Here is a 17,679-nt window from a genome sequence, read left to right on the forward strand (position 1 = left end):
ATGGTGGTGGAAGAGGAGGTGGCGGTGAGGACGGCAATGGCGAGGACAGTGACAGAGGCGTTGGAAAAGGAGGCGACGGCAGCTCAGATAAGGACCTGGCGTGGCTGGGCCAGGGGTGCCGAAGCTCCGAAGCATGCCAAGTGCTTTGGAGAACCCCTGACCTGCTCCAGGTTGCTTCATGCTCCCTCTGCTTCACCTTGGAAGGGGCACAAAGTGACCCGAAGCAGCCCACTTTGACTCGGGGTTGAGGCCTCAGGCCGAAGCGGTGCACAGCCCTAGTTCACATGGTTGCAGAGAAACAAATCTGGGGCTGCTTTGTTTGTCATTTGCCAATATCCAGCAATAGAAAGGGCTGTAGCTCAGTGGTAGAGCACATGCTTGGCATGCAGAAGGTCCCGGGTTCAATCCCCAGCATCTCCAGGTAGGGCTAGGAAAGAATCTGGCCTGAAACCCTGGAAAGCTGCTGCTGCCAGTCAGTGTTGACAATACCGGGCTAGATGGACCCAGGGTCTGACTCAGTATAAGGCAGCTTCCTATGTTCCTCTGAACAGTAAGCTTTAATAAAAATAGGAGTTTGGAGTTTGTTTTTTAAGCGGAGGGGAAATAAATACTGCTCATTTATGCTATGGTCCATGGGGTCACGAAGAGTCGGACACGACTGAACGACTGAACAACAACAATGTATGCTTACTCAGAAGCCCCATTATCTTTAATGAGGCTTACCCTCAGGAAAGTGTGCATAGGATTCCAGCACAAGTTACTTTTGCAGGGCGGTTTGCACCCTGATGTTCTGCATGTTTACTCAGGAATAAGTCATGAGTTGTGAGCATGGTACAGCAGGCTTCATACAGTGCCTACCCAATTCTGTCTAATGAATTGACTACTCTTTCAGCTCAGTCCTATGCATGTTTTGTCATTTGTGTGTGTGTGTGTTTTAATTCTGCATGAACTCTAGCTTCAGTGGGGAGGGAAGGGCACATGCTCAGAGTTTCTTCCTAACTTAGCCCTAGTTTTGAAAACAGACTCATTGGCTGAATCCTGGTGACGTCTTGGCACAAATGAAGTTATGGGGAGGAAGATACAATGAGAGCTTGTGCATAACAAGGAAGAGGTAGAGGAGAGTTGCACAAAACAAGACATCTGTTTTTATGAAGAGTTGCTGGAGGATGGTAGGATGAGGAGGGATGGTTGCATAGAGGGGAATAGAATTGGTAGGGGGAGAATGTAAGTGCTCAGTGGTGAAAGAAAAGCATTCTGCATATGCTCAGAGGCACTCTCTATTTAAGAACATAAGAAGAGCCACGCTGCATCAGACCAAGGTCCATCTAGTCCAGCATTCTGTTCACACAGTGGCTAACCAGATGCCCATGGGAAACCCACAAGCAGGACATGAGTGCAACAGCACCCTCCCACCCATGTTCCCTTGCTGCTAACATTTGTGCAATGGCATTAAATTCTAGTATTTCTAAATTTGCACGTATGTATATCCTTCAGGAACTTTGCAGGTTTCTTGCCTGGGGGACACCTCTAATGACCTGTGCATTTTCATACCAACTTACCCAAAAACTATTGGGGAAAGGGTGAAGGGAAGGGAAAGCAAATCACTCCTTCCCCCAAATTGGAGAATTCCCCTTCCACATGAACTGCTGCAGCTATTCTTCTGAAACTTTGCTGGTTTCTTACTTAGGGACAACTCTAGGCTGTCTGTAATTTTCAGAAAAATGGTCCATAAGGAATATAGGGAGATAAGTATGTCCTCTTTTGGAGACCTCGAAATGTCAAGGCCACCTTTGCACAAAACCCCCTGTGACTATCATTCTGAAATTTGGCAGACATGATCTCCTCCTCTAATGGGGCAATGAATCCTGAAAATTTTATCCAATTCTTCCAAGGAATAAAAGTGTTATTGGCAGTTCCCTTTAAAAGAAAATAAAAATATAACCCTGCACCTATTTTTCTGACATTGGGCAGGTGTAATCCCCTTCTAGGGGGCTACGCCTGAAATTATCATCCAATACTAACCAAGAGAAAAAAGTTACAGGTTTTTTTAAAAATTTCCCATGGTAGTCAGCAGGAAGCATAAAGACTCATTTTTCCAAACCTCAACTCAGGTTTGGTGCTGAGCTGAAATGTTTTGGGTATACATTGGCCAGAGCAGAAGTGGGATGTTTTCCAAAAGGCTGAATCGGGGTGTGAGTTGAAGTGGGGTGGGCGGGGTCAGTGCGCACAATATCATACTACCTTTATACAAAACTATTGTGTGACCACACTTACAATAGTGTGTACAATTCTGGTCACCACACCTAATAAAGGATATTGTAGACCTGGAAAAAGTGCAGAAAAGGGCAACTACATGATCAAGGTGCTGGAGCATCTCTCCTATGAGGCAACGTTACAACGTCTGGGATTGTTTAGCTTGGAAAAAAGGAGGGTAAGGGGAGACATGATAGAGGTGTACAAAATTATGCATGGTGTGGAGAATGTGGATAGGGAGACAATTTTCTCCCTCTCTTATAATATTAGAACCTGGGGTCATTCCATGAAGCTGATGGGTGGGAGATTCAGGACAGATAAAAGGAAGTCCTTCTTCACACAGCATATAGTCAAACTATGAAATTCACTACCACAGGATGCAGTGATGGGCACCAACTTGGATAGCTTTAAAAGGGGGTTAGACAAATTCCTGGAGGAGAAGGCTATCAATGGCTACTAGTCCTGATGGCTATGTGCTACCTCCAGTACCAGAGGCAGTATGCATATATGCACCAGCTGCTGGGGAACATGGGTGGAAAGGTGCTGATGCACTCATGTCCTGCTTGTGAGTTCTTGGTCAACAGCTAGTTGACCATTGTGTGAACAGAATGCTGGACTAGATGAAACCCTGGTCTGATCCAGCATGGCTTGTCTTATGTTCTTATGATATAGAACAATACTGCCAGGTCTATTGTTTTTTGATTACTCACAAAATATCAAGCATTACTAGGTCCTGTGAAGATGTCAGAAAGGGACAGGCCATGACTGCAGGCTTCTATTCACTGCCACCTCCAGGTTTCTCAGGAAGAAAAACTGAAAATGGCTGGGGCAATTGGAATGGAGTAACCTTGAGTGGGACAAGGCTGGCTGGGACAGGAGCACCCCTGTTAGAAGACAAGGGTACATTGCAAAATTTAGTGGCAGGTCTCAGTTGTTCTCTCCAATAGTGAACTCAGGTGGTTGAGTGCCTATCAGTTTGGAAGTTCAATGGGGCCACCCAAAATAAAGGATTGATTTCTGCATATTTGAGGGGCACCCTAGGTAGGTATGCAGAAGTACTTACATTTGTAAATTTAAGGAACAGTGCCTGACAGGAACCTGGGAACTTATAGAATGTTGAAATTCTCAAGGCACAATTACAAACAATTCCAACAAGAAGAAAAGATGGAAGACAACAGAAGAAGCCAATGTGGCTTCACAAAAAGCTAAGAGATGACCTGAAAACAAAAAAGGACACATATAGGAAGTGGAAGGAAGGCCAAGCAACAAAGGAAGAGTACAGGCACGTAGCACAGAATTGCAGGGATGGCATCAGGAAGGCTAAAGCTGAGAATGAACTGAGGTTAGCAAGGGATGCTAAAAGCAACAAAAAGGCTTTCTTCAGCTACGTGCATAGTAAAAGACAGAGGAAAGAAATGGTTGTTCAGCTATTAAATAAGGATGACAAAATGCTAACAGATGACAAAGAAAAGGCAGAAGTGCTCAATTCCTACTTTGGCTCAGTCTTCTTCCAAAAGAGGGTCTATGACCCCCCTGGCAAAGGCAAAGTACAGGCTGAAGGGGCAGGATTGCAGCTTGAGATGGATAGGCATATGGTCAAGGAACACCTAATTACTTCGAATGAGTTCAAATCTCCAGGGCCAGATGAGCTGCACCCTAGAGTAATAAATGAACTGTCAGAACCGCTGTCTATTATCTATGAGAAATCATGGAGGATGGGTGAAGTGCCAGATAACTGGAGGAGGGCTAATGTTTTCTCTATCTTCAAAAAGGGTAAGAAGGAGGAACCTGGGAACTATGGACCAGTCAGTCTGATATCAATCCCTTGCAAAATTCTGGAGCAGATTATAAAGCAATCCACCTGTATGCACCTTGAAAACAATGCAGTGATTATTCAAACCCAATGTGGATTTGTCAAGAACAAATCCTGCCAGATGAATCTGATCTCATTTTTTGATCAAGTCACCTCCCTTGTGGACTGTGGGAATGCTGTGGACGTAATATACCTCAACTTCAGCAAAGCTTTCGACAAAGTGCTCCATGATATCCTGATGAGCAAACTAGCTCCAAGTAGGCTAGATGAAACAACGATCAGGTGGATCCATAGTTGGCTACAGAATCGGACGCAAAGAGTGCTTATCAATGGGACCTTCTCCAACTGGGGAGAGGTAATGAGCGGGGTACCGCAGGGCTCAATCCTGGGCCCAGTGCTCTTCCACATTTTTATGAATGACTTGGAGGAGGAGGTGCAGGGAATGCTGATCACATTTGCAGATGACACCAAATTGGGTGGGATAGCTAATACTTTGGAAGACAGAAACAAAATTCAAAGTGATCTAGATAGACTGGAGCGCTGGGCAGAAAACAACAGAATGACATTTAATAGGGATAAATGCCACATTCTGCATGTAGGAAAAACAAACCAACTGCACAGTGACAAGATGGGGGATACATGGCTCAACCACACTACAAGCGAGAAGGATCTTGGAATTGTTGTCTATCACAAGCTGAATATGAGCCAACAATGAGATGTGGCTGCAAAAAAGGCCAATGCTATTTTGGGCTGCATTAATAGAAGCATTGCTTCTAAATCCCAGGAAGTACTAGTTCCCCTCTACTCAGCACTGTGTCCAGTTCTGGGCACCACATTTTAAGAAGGATGTAGACAAACTGGAGAGTGTTCAGAGGAGGACAACAAAGATGATCAGGGGGCTGGAAACAAAGCCCTATGAAGAGAGACTGAAAGAACTGGGCATGTTTAGCCTTGAGAAGAGAAGACTGAGGGGAGATATGATAGCGCTCTTCAAGTACTTCAAAGGTTGTCACAGAGAGGAAGGCCAGGATCTCTTCTCGAGCATCCCAGAGTGCAGGACATGGAATCATGGGCTCAAGTGACAGGAAGCCCGATTCTGGCTGAACGTTGGGAAAAACTTCCTGACCGTTAGAGTAATTCGACAATGGAACCAATTACCTAGGGAGGCGGTGGGCTCTCCCACACTGGAGGCATTCAAGATGAGGCTGGACAGCCATCCGTCAGGGATGCTCTGACTTGGATTCTTGCATTGAGCAGGGGGTTGGACTCGATGGCCTTGTAGGCCCCTTCCAACCCTACTATTCTATAATTCTGTGATAGCATTTCAAGCCTTCAGAGGGAGGCAGACTGGGTGAATTTATCAATTAAATGTGCAGCTAGGAGCAGCTGAGACACAGGCTGTTTGCGTGAGTCAGCAGTTAAGAGCAAAAACAAACAACCAAAGGGCAGAGGAAGAGAAAAGATTGTCCTTCCTGAGTCTGATAGTTTCTAATAAGTATCCTGGGAGTGAGGAATTATGGTTGGGAAAATGGCTTTCCCATCTCTAGACCTCTGTGTCACACACGCACACACACACACATGCTCACACACACAAGCACACACAAAGACCTGCATTCTACAGGTATTTAAATACGCTCAGGTTTCGGTTTGGCAGTCCTCTAGCACACCAGGGGGAAATCTGGAGTGGGGGAAGATATCTTTTATCCTGTCCCTACTCCTGAACCTTGCCCCCACTGCCACCCCAAAGCCTAAAAAGACCTTCAAGACTTGGGTTCTAGGCTGACTGGAGCCCTGAACAGGAGCCCTCTTAGCGGATGGAGATCCACCATCGCATTTTGTATCTTCTGACAAGCCCGTTCTTCCCAACTTTGGGCAAGAGTTCAATAACTTGAGGGACTTGTATGGTCTCTTTTCATAGTGAAACACTTACAAGACATGGGCATGTTGATGCAGTTCACAGCTCTTCTGACCCCCCGGATCCGGAGGGATATTAATCTAGATGAGTATGCACTCATCCTCTCAGTCTGTTATTGATGGTGACTTATAAGGCATGTAGAGTTACTGGGCACTGGTCAAAGTTTTTAAAAAGCTTATTTTCAAAGGACATAGCAGAGGGGAGAGCAAGGGAGTGGGGGGGGGAGTATTACCCCCAGACAAGTAGTCCCCCCCACACACAGTTTGTTGTTTATTCAGAAATCTGATATGGGACAATGCCCACCCCAGCAGAAATGCGCTTTTTGTCCCTTCTGTACCATCTATGTGTCCCCCTATGTGTTCCCCCTGCCAGTGCCTATTTTGGGTGCACCACCACTCCTGCCCCTCCACCCCAGTTCCCTCATTATTGCTAAGAATGCCGTTTTCTGGGGAGAGGGAAAGATATCCGTCAGGTGCCAAGGCTATCAGTAAAGCATTTAACACCGGACACATTATAATCACAGGCGTGTTTTGGAGTGCAGCACCTCTCTTCCGGACTGGGGCAGTAGTCTGGGCCAGAGAGAAGGCGGGGGGGGGGGGAGATTAAACTGGAGTGCCTTATGCCGATTGCTTCTTCAGGCACTTGAGTGGAAGAACTAGGAGGCCAACCGGACAGGGAAACCAGTTCCAGCCTTGCGCCAAGCGATCGCCCGACTTTGCCCGCGTGTCCGTCCGTCCAGCGCCACGCAGCTCCGACGAGCGCGCACCTGCTCGCCGCTCCCTGCTGAAGTTCTGTGCCGCCATCCGCCCGTTGCCGGGCTCTCCTGCCTCCGTCTCTCCATCGCGCCGCGCCGCGCAGCCCCCAGGGACGGAAATCCCCCGCTTGGGGCCGGCAGAGGGCGGCTTCTTCCGTCCTTCCTTCCCCATTCTCGGCCCTCGCCAGCGGCCGCGCCTTGATCTCAATCTCTGTCGGGCTGCGTCCGGCCAGGTAGTTTGACGGCAGGCAGCCCCCGACGGGGGGGCGGGGGGCGAGGGGAGCTCCGTTCCTGCACAGTCCTCACCCCACGCCGGCCCACCAGAGACTGGCTGGCACAGAAAGCAGAGGCCGAGGGGAGCGACCCAGAGGCGCCCGGGGCGTGCCCTGGGTTGAAGCCCACCATGGGGAGAGCGGAGGAGACGCGTCGGTGCCGGGCCCCACTAGGGAGGGAGAGCTCCTGGCCGGCAGAGCTCCTCGGTGGTGGGAGGGATCAGGACCCAGAAAAGGAGGAAGCAGGGGAGGCTGGTGGTTCCGATGTCATGGGGCGAGAAATGTGCGCTGGGTTCGGTCAGAACTCTAAAGTAGCGAGCCAAGGTGCTGAACCTTATCCCCAATATAGCTCAGCACCTTGGATACCTCCGTTAGAGTTCTGAGTGGTTCTGGCTGAAACCCAGCGTGGGCGCAGTGCCCCACTGACATCGGAGCCACCAGGCCCCACTGGGAGGAAGGAGCGCCACCTCTTGGCGGTAGAAATGCCTAGAATTAAGTAGAAATGCCTAGAATTAAGCTGTGGCTTGTATCCTTGGTGGGAAAATGTCCAAATTGGTAAGACTTACATCTGGTCCTGCCCGTTTTGCTTTGGCCCACCCATTCTGTCCTTGGTCCCACCCCCTATATATTTAGCCCCACCCTCTGCTGAAATGCAGCCCTTGAGACCCATCCCAAACTGGAATTTGGGCCCTGGCTGAAAAAGATTCACCACCCATGTTTTAAGGTCTACTTTCCATATCATTATGTCTGCTAAGGAACCCTAGTACAAGGCAGAAGATTCCGGTGCATATTTAAGATGCATGCTCAGTTCTCTGGCCAGCTTGTTGACGCTCACACTGTGAAACGATTATGCTCCCTGGAACATGCTATATTTCTAGCATTTCCCTGCAACTGCATCAGTAACAGTGGGCAGCTTGGGAAGATTCTCACCCTGACTGATTTTGACAGAGCCTACGTTGTATACCTGGAACCCGCTCCCACATTCAACATCAGCCACCTATATCCTTCTCCACCTTTATTTTTTTTTCGTTCATTCCATTTTGGTTTTTTGGCTGGACTAGGAGTTGGGAGATCGGGGTTCTAGTCCCCACTCGGCCATGGAAGCTCACTGGGTGGCTCTGGGCCAGTCACAGACTCTCAGCCCAACCTACCTCACAGGGTTGTTGTTGTGAGGATAAATGGAGAGGAGGAGGATTATGTATGCCGCCTTGGGTTCCTTAAGGAGGGGAAAAGACAGGATATAAATGAAATAAATAAGTAAATAAAACTGGTGCCCTCCCAATGTTTAGGACTTCAACTCCCATCTGCCCCCACCAGCATAAGCAATGGTCAGGAATACTGGGAGTAGTCCAAAACATCTGGAGGGCACTAGTTTGCAGAAGGCTAATCAACATGTCAGCTGCTGCTACTGGTTAATAGCCAAGAAATGACTTTCAGCATCTTTCTTTCTTTTTAAAAATTTGATATAGGTCAAACCTGGGAACTCCTCTGATGACAACCACATATACGAGCTAAGTGGAAGGCCCTCATGCTTCTGCCTTCTCTCAGAAAGGGTATCAGATCTGACACAGAGAAAGCCAGGAATTGAGTAAAAGGTGAAAATTATCTCTGTGTGCTCTCCAGGTAGGACAGGGCTCCTGTGACTTCGGGGGTTCTTCACAACAACTGAATGAGAAGCACGTTGGAGTATTATCCAGATTTTCATGGAATCGGCATTGGTCCCTCTGGGACACATGAAGCAAGAAAAGCCAAGTGTACCGTACCTTTAAAATCCAGTTTTCAAGGGTCATACACAGCGCTTGAAAAACACACTTCTGGGTTTCGTGGGGGGAGTAGAACTGAATGTCATCAGCCTGACAGGGGCTGCTGGACCAATGAGAGAGGCTTGGATCCACCCCTGTCCAGGCTCCCCCCTGCTACTACATTATTATGAATGAAGAGTAACTAATTCACATTTCCATTCCAGCAAACTGTCACAGAGTTATTTCTCCCCTCCCCCACTTTTGCCCAATGTGCCTGAAGAAGCCAAAATCCCTGATTCTCAAGTGCAGTATCTGAAGGCCCCCACTGACAGCTGCCCCCCCCCCATTTTGCCCCATTCCAGCAACCTGTCGCAGAGTTACAGCTTCCAACCCACCCCCTTTCTCCTTCTCTGAGCACTTTCTCCCTGCTAGCAAAGACAGGCTTCCATGATCCCAAGACCTCACCAGATCACTACTGTGATAAAGCTCTTATGCACATCAGAGAAGCGAGTTTACACAACATTGGAAAAGTGAAGTAACAAACATCAGAGAAGTGCAAAAGCACTGAGGCACTTTTTCCCACTGGCAAAAAGGAAGTGCAGGGAGATTCTGAAGGCTGGAAAGAGAGCTCTAGGGTTTTGATGTGTTGGAAAGGCAGGCAAGTTACTCTAGTTGCCTAGGTTACAAGTGGATGGCCAGGTGAAAGACACCCCCCTAGGAACTCCCCAATCATACAGACTTTAAAGTGGAGGGATGGACACACAGCAGCTGAACTGCAGGGAAACCAAATTAAAGAAAAACAATGGAGTAAAAGTACTCTGCAAAAATGCGGCTTCCCCAAAGGTAAACTCCAGGGTGGCTGCAGAGTGGCTACAATATCATGTGACTTTATGACTTTAAGTCACAGCAGCATCAGAGAAAATCTCCCATGTAGACAGGCCCTTTGAGTTCTTAGCTGGTGGGATTTCAGCAAGTAGAGATTTCCTCCTAATCCCTGCAGGAGAAGCTGTACCTCCTGGAATTCCCTCCACTACTCATTGTTACAAAGGTACAAGACCTCTGTCATCTTTTATAACTGAGGTGCTTCCAGATGGAGGGTTTCTAGCGCTATCAATCAAAAGGCATTGCGGAGCTATTCCATCTTTTTCTCCTTATTAGATTTTTTCTGGTAAGAACAAAAGTCAGAAGAAGCAGTGGAAAAACATGGGAGGGATGGAAATGGAAGACAACTTGAATGGGGCAGGGCACTTGCATAATAAAAACTTTGTCAGCAAACACCCTTGGTCACCTCATATTCCAAGCTGTGATGTCAAGATTCCATTAAAAAATTACTCTCCAACTAGTATAAATTATGCAAATTAAAACATTTGCATTCATTTGCTACTCTTCCAAAAACATATCCTGTTTCTGTGAGTAAGAAATATAGCACTACCCCTGTTCACATGGTGACCAGGAAAGAAAGAAAAAAACCAGAAAGGCTTGGATATTCAAGTTTCCACCCAATATAACTCCTCTTTTCTCTTCAGTCCCTGCAGCTAGGAAGCCAAGTTGTGTATGAGGAGCTGAGGAGGTAATGGATGAACTCAACCAACTACTGATTCCAGTCCCGACTCCAGTCCAGGCCTTGAGTAGAGATGGGTGAATCTGTCAAGCAGGATTTCACTGAGGAGCTCCCTTTTTTCAGTCCTACATTTCTTCTGTCTTGATTCCACAGTGGGGTACGTTGGGGGGGGGTGTTTTTTACACATGAAAAGTTTACAGATTTTCATGAGCATTTAATACATATTTTTTCAAGAGGTTTTTTTCCCATTGAATAAAGGTTTTTTTGCACATTTTTCAAATACATGGATTTTTTGCACTTTTTTGAAACATAGGCATTTTTGTGTGCACTATTTCAAATGCACACATTTTGTGTACACTGTGTATGGATCTCAACAGCAGCAAATTGTGTTCCAGCTCATATGTAGGTTTTGGAAGTATGAACTTGGTAAGTTCACATTGAAATTCGAACCAAACAAATTTCTCACCCATCCTGAGCTTTGAGGGAGAGATCATAAAAGAGTCCAAGGTTCAATCCCCCAGTTTGCCAGTGAAAAGAACCTCAAGTAGGTGGTTGATCTGAGTGTGGAAAGTGTTTGGCCTGAGTCCTCTGAGAGCTAGGGGCTGAAAGTTTGAACAGAGAGCACTGCCCTTGATGGACCTATGGTCTGATCCAGTATGAAGCAGCTTCAAGGGACTCTTTCCCTAAAATGGCCACAAAGAAATCCATTACAATCTTACTTGTTTGACCAACAGCTGAGCCTGCAGCGAAGCAATGAAGCTCACAGTGGCAAGGGAAAAAACAGTAAGACTGAGATTCTCTTTCCCCTATTTCATTTTAAAAGCCTAGTTCTCTGTGAGCAAACTGTCTCCTCTGATCAGGACCAATGGAGCTTCAAAATGAATTAACAGAAGACCAGGTGATTCTTTGCCAAGGGACCAACTGTCAACTCTGAACGAATGCCTAAGTCTTTTCTTGGTCATATAATGGGAAGTATACAACTTCCTGTTGTTGAGAATATAAAAACCAAGGAAGAATTTCTTAAGTCTGTAATGCTCTTAAGCAACCAGTTGATGCAATTAAAAAGGCATCAAGAAATTAACTAATTCAGTGTCTCTCATTCTGCGGTGGATCCCAGCTCATGCTACACAGACGGTGCCAAATGAACAAGTGGGACATAGAGCATCTCTTTGTAAAGTTGGAGACCTGCAATCTTGGCAAACGTGCAACCCAAGGGCACAGCAGTTCAGATGCCAACAACCCACAAAAATAGCAGTTTCCTCAAACAAATGAAGCTGAACCACCACCAGAGGGCCATATTACCCTCGTTGTTGTTGTTCAGTCGTTCAGTCGTGTCCGACTCTTCGTGACCCCATGGACCATAGCACGCCAGGCCTTCCTGTCCTGCGCTCTCTCCCGGAGCGTGCTCAAGTCCATATTCATTGCATCCGTGATGCTATCTAGCCATCTCATCCTCTGCCGTCCCCTTCTCCTTTGGCCTTCAGTCTTTCCCAGCATCAGGGTCTTTTCCAGGGAGTTTTCTCTTCGCATTAGGAGCGCGCAGCGCGGCCCCGGGGGAGGAAGCTTGCGGCGTTCACCTCTTGCGGCTCTTCTGCTTCGTCCCTCCTTCCTTCCCCTTTCTCGGCCGTTGCCAGGGGCCGTGCCTCGCCCTGAGCTCTGTCGTGCGTCCCGCTCCTTTGCCGGGGGCTTTAGGGCAGCCCGGCGCCGAAGGCGCAGACGGGGAAGGCGGGGGGGGGGGCACCGTTGCTGCCAAGCCCCCATCCCAGGCCGTCCGACCGGAGACTGGCTGCAGAGACTGGCGCAGAAAGCAAGGGGCGAGGAGAGGGCAGCGATCCCCGAGGCGGGGCATCCCCGTGGCCGAAGCGCCATGGGGAGAGCGGAGGAGACGCGTCTGTGCCGGGCCCCGTCGGGGAGGAAGCGCTCCTGGCCGGCAGCGCTCCTCGGAGGTGAGTGGGATCGGGACCCTGGAAAGGAGGAAGGAGGGGGAAAGTAGTGGTGGGGGGAGTGCCGGGGCGGGAGGGTGTCCAAATCACTCCATGTAGTCCCGATCCCTATAGGCTCGGGATCGCAGTACCTGACAGAATGCCTCTCCCAGCTTGAACGACCGGTACACTACGCTTTGCACCCAAGGCTCTCCTCCAGGAGCCTCCTCCGAGAGGGGCTCTGAGGGCGGCAGCAAGGGAGAGGGCCTTTTCGGTGGTGTCTCCGCATTTATGGAATCAGCTCCCCAACAAGGCCCGCCTGGCGCCAACACTGTCATCTTTTCCGCACCAGGTTAAAACTGCCCTCTTCTCTCAGGCATTTGGCACCATATAATGAGTCTCTGATTGTCTCTGGCTGATTGTTTTAAACTGTTTTAGGTATACGTTGTTGTTGTGTGCATTATTTATGTTGCCATGTGAATGGTCTTTATAGTTTCTATAATGTATTTTAATGGGGGCGGGGTGAACCGCCCAGAGAGCTTCGGCTATGGGGCAGTGTAGAAATATAATAAATGAAATGCCAAAGATTGGCTAGGTGGGTGATAGGATCTCCCAGTCCCCGTCTGCCCCCCCCCCCATCTACTTGGGAGTGTATTCCCCACTCTTTATGGGCAGGCTTTGGCCCTACAGATGTGTGGGCCTATTCATGCAAGGACTAACCCATGGGCATCTGCAACTGCCTCCCCCGCCCCCTTCCAGTCCTGACCTCATCCAGAGAGTAGCCACAGCAGCTGCCCTACTGAGCCTGCCCTGCGTGTCTCGGCTTTTAGTTTCCAGCCACACAGGCAAGGCTCAGGACAGGAAATGCGGCAAAGAGGGAGCTGCACGCAGCAGCCTGACCAGGCTCTTCCACACCAAAGTAACTCCTGTGAGCAGCAGCACCGTTGTGCCCTGCGCACACCTGCCCTGTCTCTCTCTCCTCTCCACTCCCCTGCAACACGGGCAAGGCCCAGCCAGGGGAGGTCAGTAAATTAAACCCGGGGGTGGCACCCTGGGATTCTGTTGAGCTCAGCTGAGAGGGGCTGCAATGGAAATCATAGAATGTGGACCCGGAAGTAGTGAGGCCGGCTTTCTGGCAGGCCCAGCCAGGCGGCCTGGCAGACCCTCGGTTTGGTAGCCTGTGTGGGAGTGCATATGATGGGCTCCTTCCCTCGCTCACTGTGGCTTTCTTCACAAGGAGCTTTTATCCTGTGATTGAGATTGCTCCCCCATGGAAGTTTGTGAGCTCTTTACATGACACCGTGATCCTCCAGGGTCTCTCCTGCATGAAATGCCCTTTGTTCAATTTTTAAGCAGACTGCAGATAATGAGCTATCAGATTACCCCGTTGCGTTCTGCTTTAATTCTCTCTGTGAAAAGAGGAAAACCAGCAGGAAGAGGAGCAAGATCAATTAAAGATAACGAAGACTCAGCTACTGGGAGAAGGAGAGGGAAAGGCGGGGGGGGGGAGGGAGTGCGTGTAAAGGGAGTCAGTTGTGATCCTGCATTTAAAATGGAAGCAGAAAGCCCTGTTTTAAATGCAGGATTTTAGGCTGGTGTAGAGATGCCCTGTGACTATGCAAATCACTGACATGACTTCCCCTCCTGTTCCATCTGGCATAGGCCCCAGGCTGCATTCATTTAAAGTGAACCAATGAGTTGTTTTCCAGACCATGGGTGAGGTGAGGTGTGCAAGAGGGGACACAGAAAAATCATCCATGCCCACCAGTTTCTGCTGCTTCCCTCATGTAGCTTTTTGCTTGCCTGCCTTTCCCTCCCTTAATGTAACTGGTTGAGCTGGTGGGCAACTTGGCTTTTATGTGCGCTCCCCTCCTCCAGGGTGTCTACATATGGGATTGTGCTGAACATCAATCTTCTGCTTCTATATGGGACAATTTGTGTGCCTGCCAGGGGTGAGTGCTGCAGAGCAGGCTCACTTACTCAGCCCAACCCAAAGCATGTTTACGTAGAAGTAAATCCTATTGCATTCAATGGAGCTTTCTCCTAAGTAAACTGTAATAAGGATCTTCTAATCCAGTCCTAAGGATACGTTCACTCAAAGTCATTTCCATTGAATTCACAAGGAATTACTTTTACTCCTAAAGAGGTGTTCATGAGATTGCAGCCTCTTAGGTTTCTATGGTGCTGGTATGATGAGGACAGGTTTCAAATGCAGATGTTGAGATTGTGGTTGCAAGATGCAATTACATGAATGTGTGCTATCTTTTTTTGCCCCATAATTTTTTTAATCACATTTTTAATTACATTTATTTTCAAATAGTTGTGCATCAGATTCCTTCTTAAGCTTGATCCTATGCATGTTTGCTGTTGTGTCCAACTCTTCGTGACCCCATGGACCATAGCACGCCAGGCCTTCCTGTCCTCCACTCTCTCCGGGGGTGTGCTCAAGTCCATATTTATTGCATCGGTGATGCTATCTAGCCATCTCATCCTCTGCCTCCCCTTCTCCTTTTGCCTTCGATCTTTCCCAGCATCAGGGTCTTTTCCAGGGAGTTTTCTCTTCGCATTAGGTGGCCAAAATATTTGAGCTTCAGCTCCAGTATCTGTCCTTCCAATGAGCACTCAGGGTTGATTTCCTTTAGGATAGACTGATTTGACCTCCTTGCAGTCCAGGGGACTCGTAAGAGCCTTCTCCAGCACCACAGTTCGAAAGCATCGATTCTTCGCACTCAGCCTTCCTTATAGTCCAGCTCTCACAGCCATACGTTGCTACTGGGAAAACCATAGCTTTGATTCTACAAACCTTTGTCGGCAAGGTGATGTCTCTGCTTCTGACTATGCTGTCTAGGTTTGCCATAGCTTTCCTCCTAAGGAGCAAGCGTCTTTTAATTTCATGGCTACAGTCACCATCTGCGGTGATCTTGGAGACAAAGAAAATAAAATCTGTCACTCCTTCCATTTCTTCCCCTTCTATATGCCAGGAAGTGATGGGGCCAGATGCCATGATTTTAGTTTTTTTTTAACATTGAGTTTCAAACCAGCTTTTGCACTCTCCACTTTCACTCTCAACAAGAGGCTCTTTAGATCCTCTTCGCTTTCTGCCATTAGGTTGGTATCTGCGTATCTGAGGTTGTTGATAATTCTCCTGGCAATCTTAATTCCGACCTGTGATTCATCCAACTCAGCGTTTCTCGTGATGTACTCTGCATATAAGTTAAATAAGCAGGGCAACAATATACAGCCTTGTTGTACTCCTTTCCCAATTTTGAACCAATCGGTTGTTCCATGTCCGGTTCTTACTGTTGCTTCTTGACCCTCATACAGGTTACTCAGGAGACAGGTAAGGTGGTCTGGTACTCCCATCTCTTTCAGAATTTGCCACAGTTTGTTCTGATCCACACAATCAAAGGCTTTAGCGTAGTCAATGAAGCAGAAATAGATGTTTTTCTGGAATTCTCTTGCTTTCTCCATGATCCAGTGAATGTTGGCGATTTGATCTCTAGTTCCTCTGCCTCTTCTAAACCCAGCTTGTACTTCCGGTAGTTCTCGGTTCACATGCTGCTGAAGCCTAGCTTGTAGGATTTTGAGCATCACCTTGCTGACATGTGAAATGAGCGCAATTGTACAGTAGTTTGAACACTCTTTGGCATTGCCCTTCTTTGGAATTGGAATGTAAACTGACCTTCTCCAGTCTTATGGCCATTGTTGAGTGTTCCAAATTTGTTGGCATATTGAGTGCAGCACTTTAACAGCATCATCTTTTAGGATCTTAAATAGCTCAGCTGGAATACTGTCATCTCCGCTAGCTTTGTTGTTAGTAATGCTTCCTAAGGCCCATTTGACTTCACTCTCTAGGATGTCCGGCTCAAGTTCAGTGACTGCACTATCATGGCTATCAGGGACATTCAGATCTTCCCTGTATAGTTCTTCTGTGTATTCTCACCACCTCTTCTTAATCTCATCTGCTGCTGTTAGGTCCCTGCCTTCTTTGTCCTTTATCATGCCCGTCTTTCCACATAACATTCCCTTGAGATCTCCAATTTTCTTGAAGAGATCTCTAGTCTTTCCCATTCTATTGTTTTCTTCGATTTCTTTGCATTGTTTATTTAAGAAGGCCTTCTTGTCTCTCCTTGCTATTCTCTGGAACTCTGCATTCAGTTGGGTATATCTTCCCCTGTCTCCCTTGCTTTTCACTTCCCTTCTATCCTCAGCTACTTGGAAAGTCTCATCAGACAGCCACTTTGCTTTCTTGCATTTCTTTTTCTTTGGGATGGATTGAGTTGCTGCCTCCTGAACAATGTTACGGACCTCCATCCATAGTTCCTCAGGCACTCTGTCTATCAGGTCTAATCCCTGAAATCTATTCCTCACCTCCACTATATATTCATAAGGGATATGATTTAGGTCATATCTGAATGGTTTAGTGGTTTTCCCTACATCCTTCAATTTAAGCTGAAATTTTGCAATAAGAAGCTCATGATCTGAGCCACAGTCAGCTCCAGGTCTTGTTTTGACTGACTGTATAGAGCTTCTCCATCTTTGGCTGCAAAGGACATAATCAATCTGATTTCGATATTGACCATCTGGTGATGTCCATGTGTAGAGTCGCTTCTTGTGCTGTTGGAAAAGAGTGTTTGCTATGATCAGTATGTTCTCTTGGCAAAACTCTATTAGCCTTTGTCCTGCTTCATTTTGTACACCAAGGCCATGCTTGCCTGTTATCCCGGTGATTTTTTGACTTCCTACTTTAGCATTCCAATCCCCTATGATGAAGAGGACATCTTTTTTGGTGTTAGTTCTAGAAGATGTTGGTCTTCATAGAACCGATCAACCTCAGCTTCTTCAGCATCAGTGGTTGGGGCATAGACTTGAATTACTGTGATGTTGAATGGTCTGCCTTGGATTCGTACTGAGATCATTCTATCGTTTTTGAGATTGTACCCGAGTACTGCTTTTCCCACCCTTTTGTTGACTATGAGTGCTACTCCATTTCTTCTAAGGGATTCTTGCCCACAGTAATAGATATAATGGTCACCTGAATTAAATTCACCCATGCTTGTCCATTTTAGTTCGCTGATTCCCAAGATGTCGATGTTCAATCTTGCCATCTCATGTTTGACCACCTCCAGCTTACCTTGATTCATTGATCTTACATTCCAGGTTCCTATGCATGTTTGCTCAGAAGTAATTAATTGGGACTTACTTCCAAGTAAGTGTGAGATCGCATCACAAGGGAAGCTGTGTTCCTTAGCTACACTGGTTTTTCGTGGCTTAACACACCTCACCCCTTGGTCAACATGCATAGGATTGGGCTGTATGTTGATATGTAACAGCACTTTAAAATCCTATGCTTTTGCCCCAAAAGGGTGGTGTTGAAAGAGAATGTAAGGGAAAGGGAGAGAAGACTAACTATTACATTACAAGGATGGGCATTCCAAATGTCATCC

At 47.4% G+C, this 17,679-nt stretch overlaps 2 protein-coding genes and 1 pseudogene across 3 annotated transcripts in view; all 3 read left to right on the forward strand.

The window, feature by feature from the left end:
* Positions 1-11,389, forward strand: LOC146337650 (uncharacterized). Its single transcript, XM_084816295.1, has 4 exons — positions 1-170; positions 6,620-6,968; positions 8,477-8,602; positions 10,276-11,389. The coding sequence occupies exons 1-3, from the start codon at positions 1-3 to the stop codon at positions 8,597-8,599; spliced, it is 642 nt and encodes a 213-aa protein (XP_084672421.1). The 3' UTR covers positions 8,600-8,602; positions 10,276-11,389.
* Positions 10,699-17,679, forward strand: part of LOC146337651 (uncharacterized) — a 22,655-nt gene continuing 15,674 nt past the window's right edge. For both annotated transcript variants that reach the window (XM_084815043.1, XM_084815044.1), the window contains exon 1: positions 10,699-12,256. In XM_084815043.1, coding sequence (XP_084671169.1) covers positions 11,743-12,256 — 514 coding nt within the window. In that variant the 5' untranslated portion in view covers positions 10,699-11,742. The remainder of the gene's footprint in view (positions 12,257-17,679) is intronic.
* Positions 12,939-17,679, forward strand: part of LOC146337652 (zinc finger MYM-type protein 1-like) — a 7,109-nt pseudogene continuing 2,368 nt past the window's right edge.

The sequence above is a fragment of the Heloderma suspectum genome, chromosome 10 (genome assembly GCF_057233095.1).
Source record: "Heloderma suspectum isolate Gila_16-S chromosome 10, 16-S_ref, whole genome shotgun sequence".
Classification (NCBI taxonomy): domain Eukaryota; kingdom Metazoa; phylum Chordata; class Lepidosauria; order Squamata; family Helodermatidae; genus Heloderma; species Heloderma suspectum.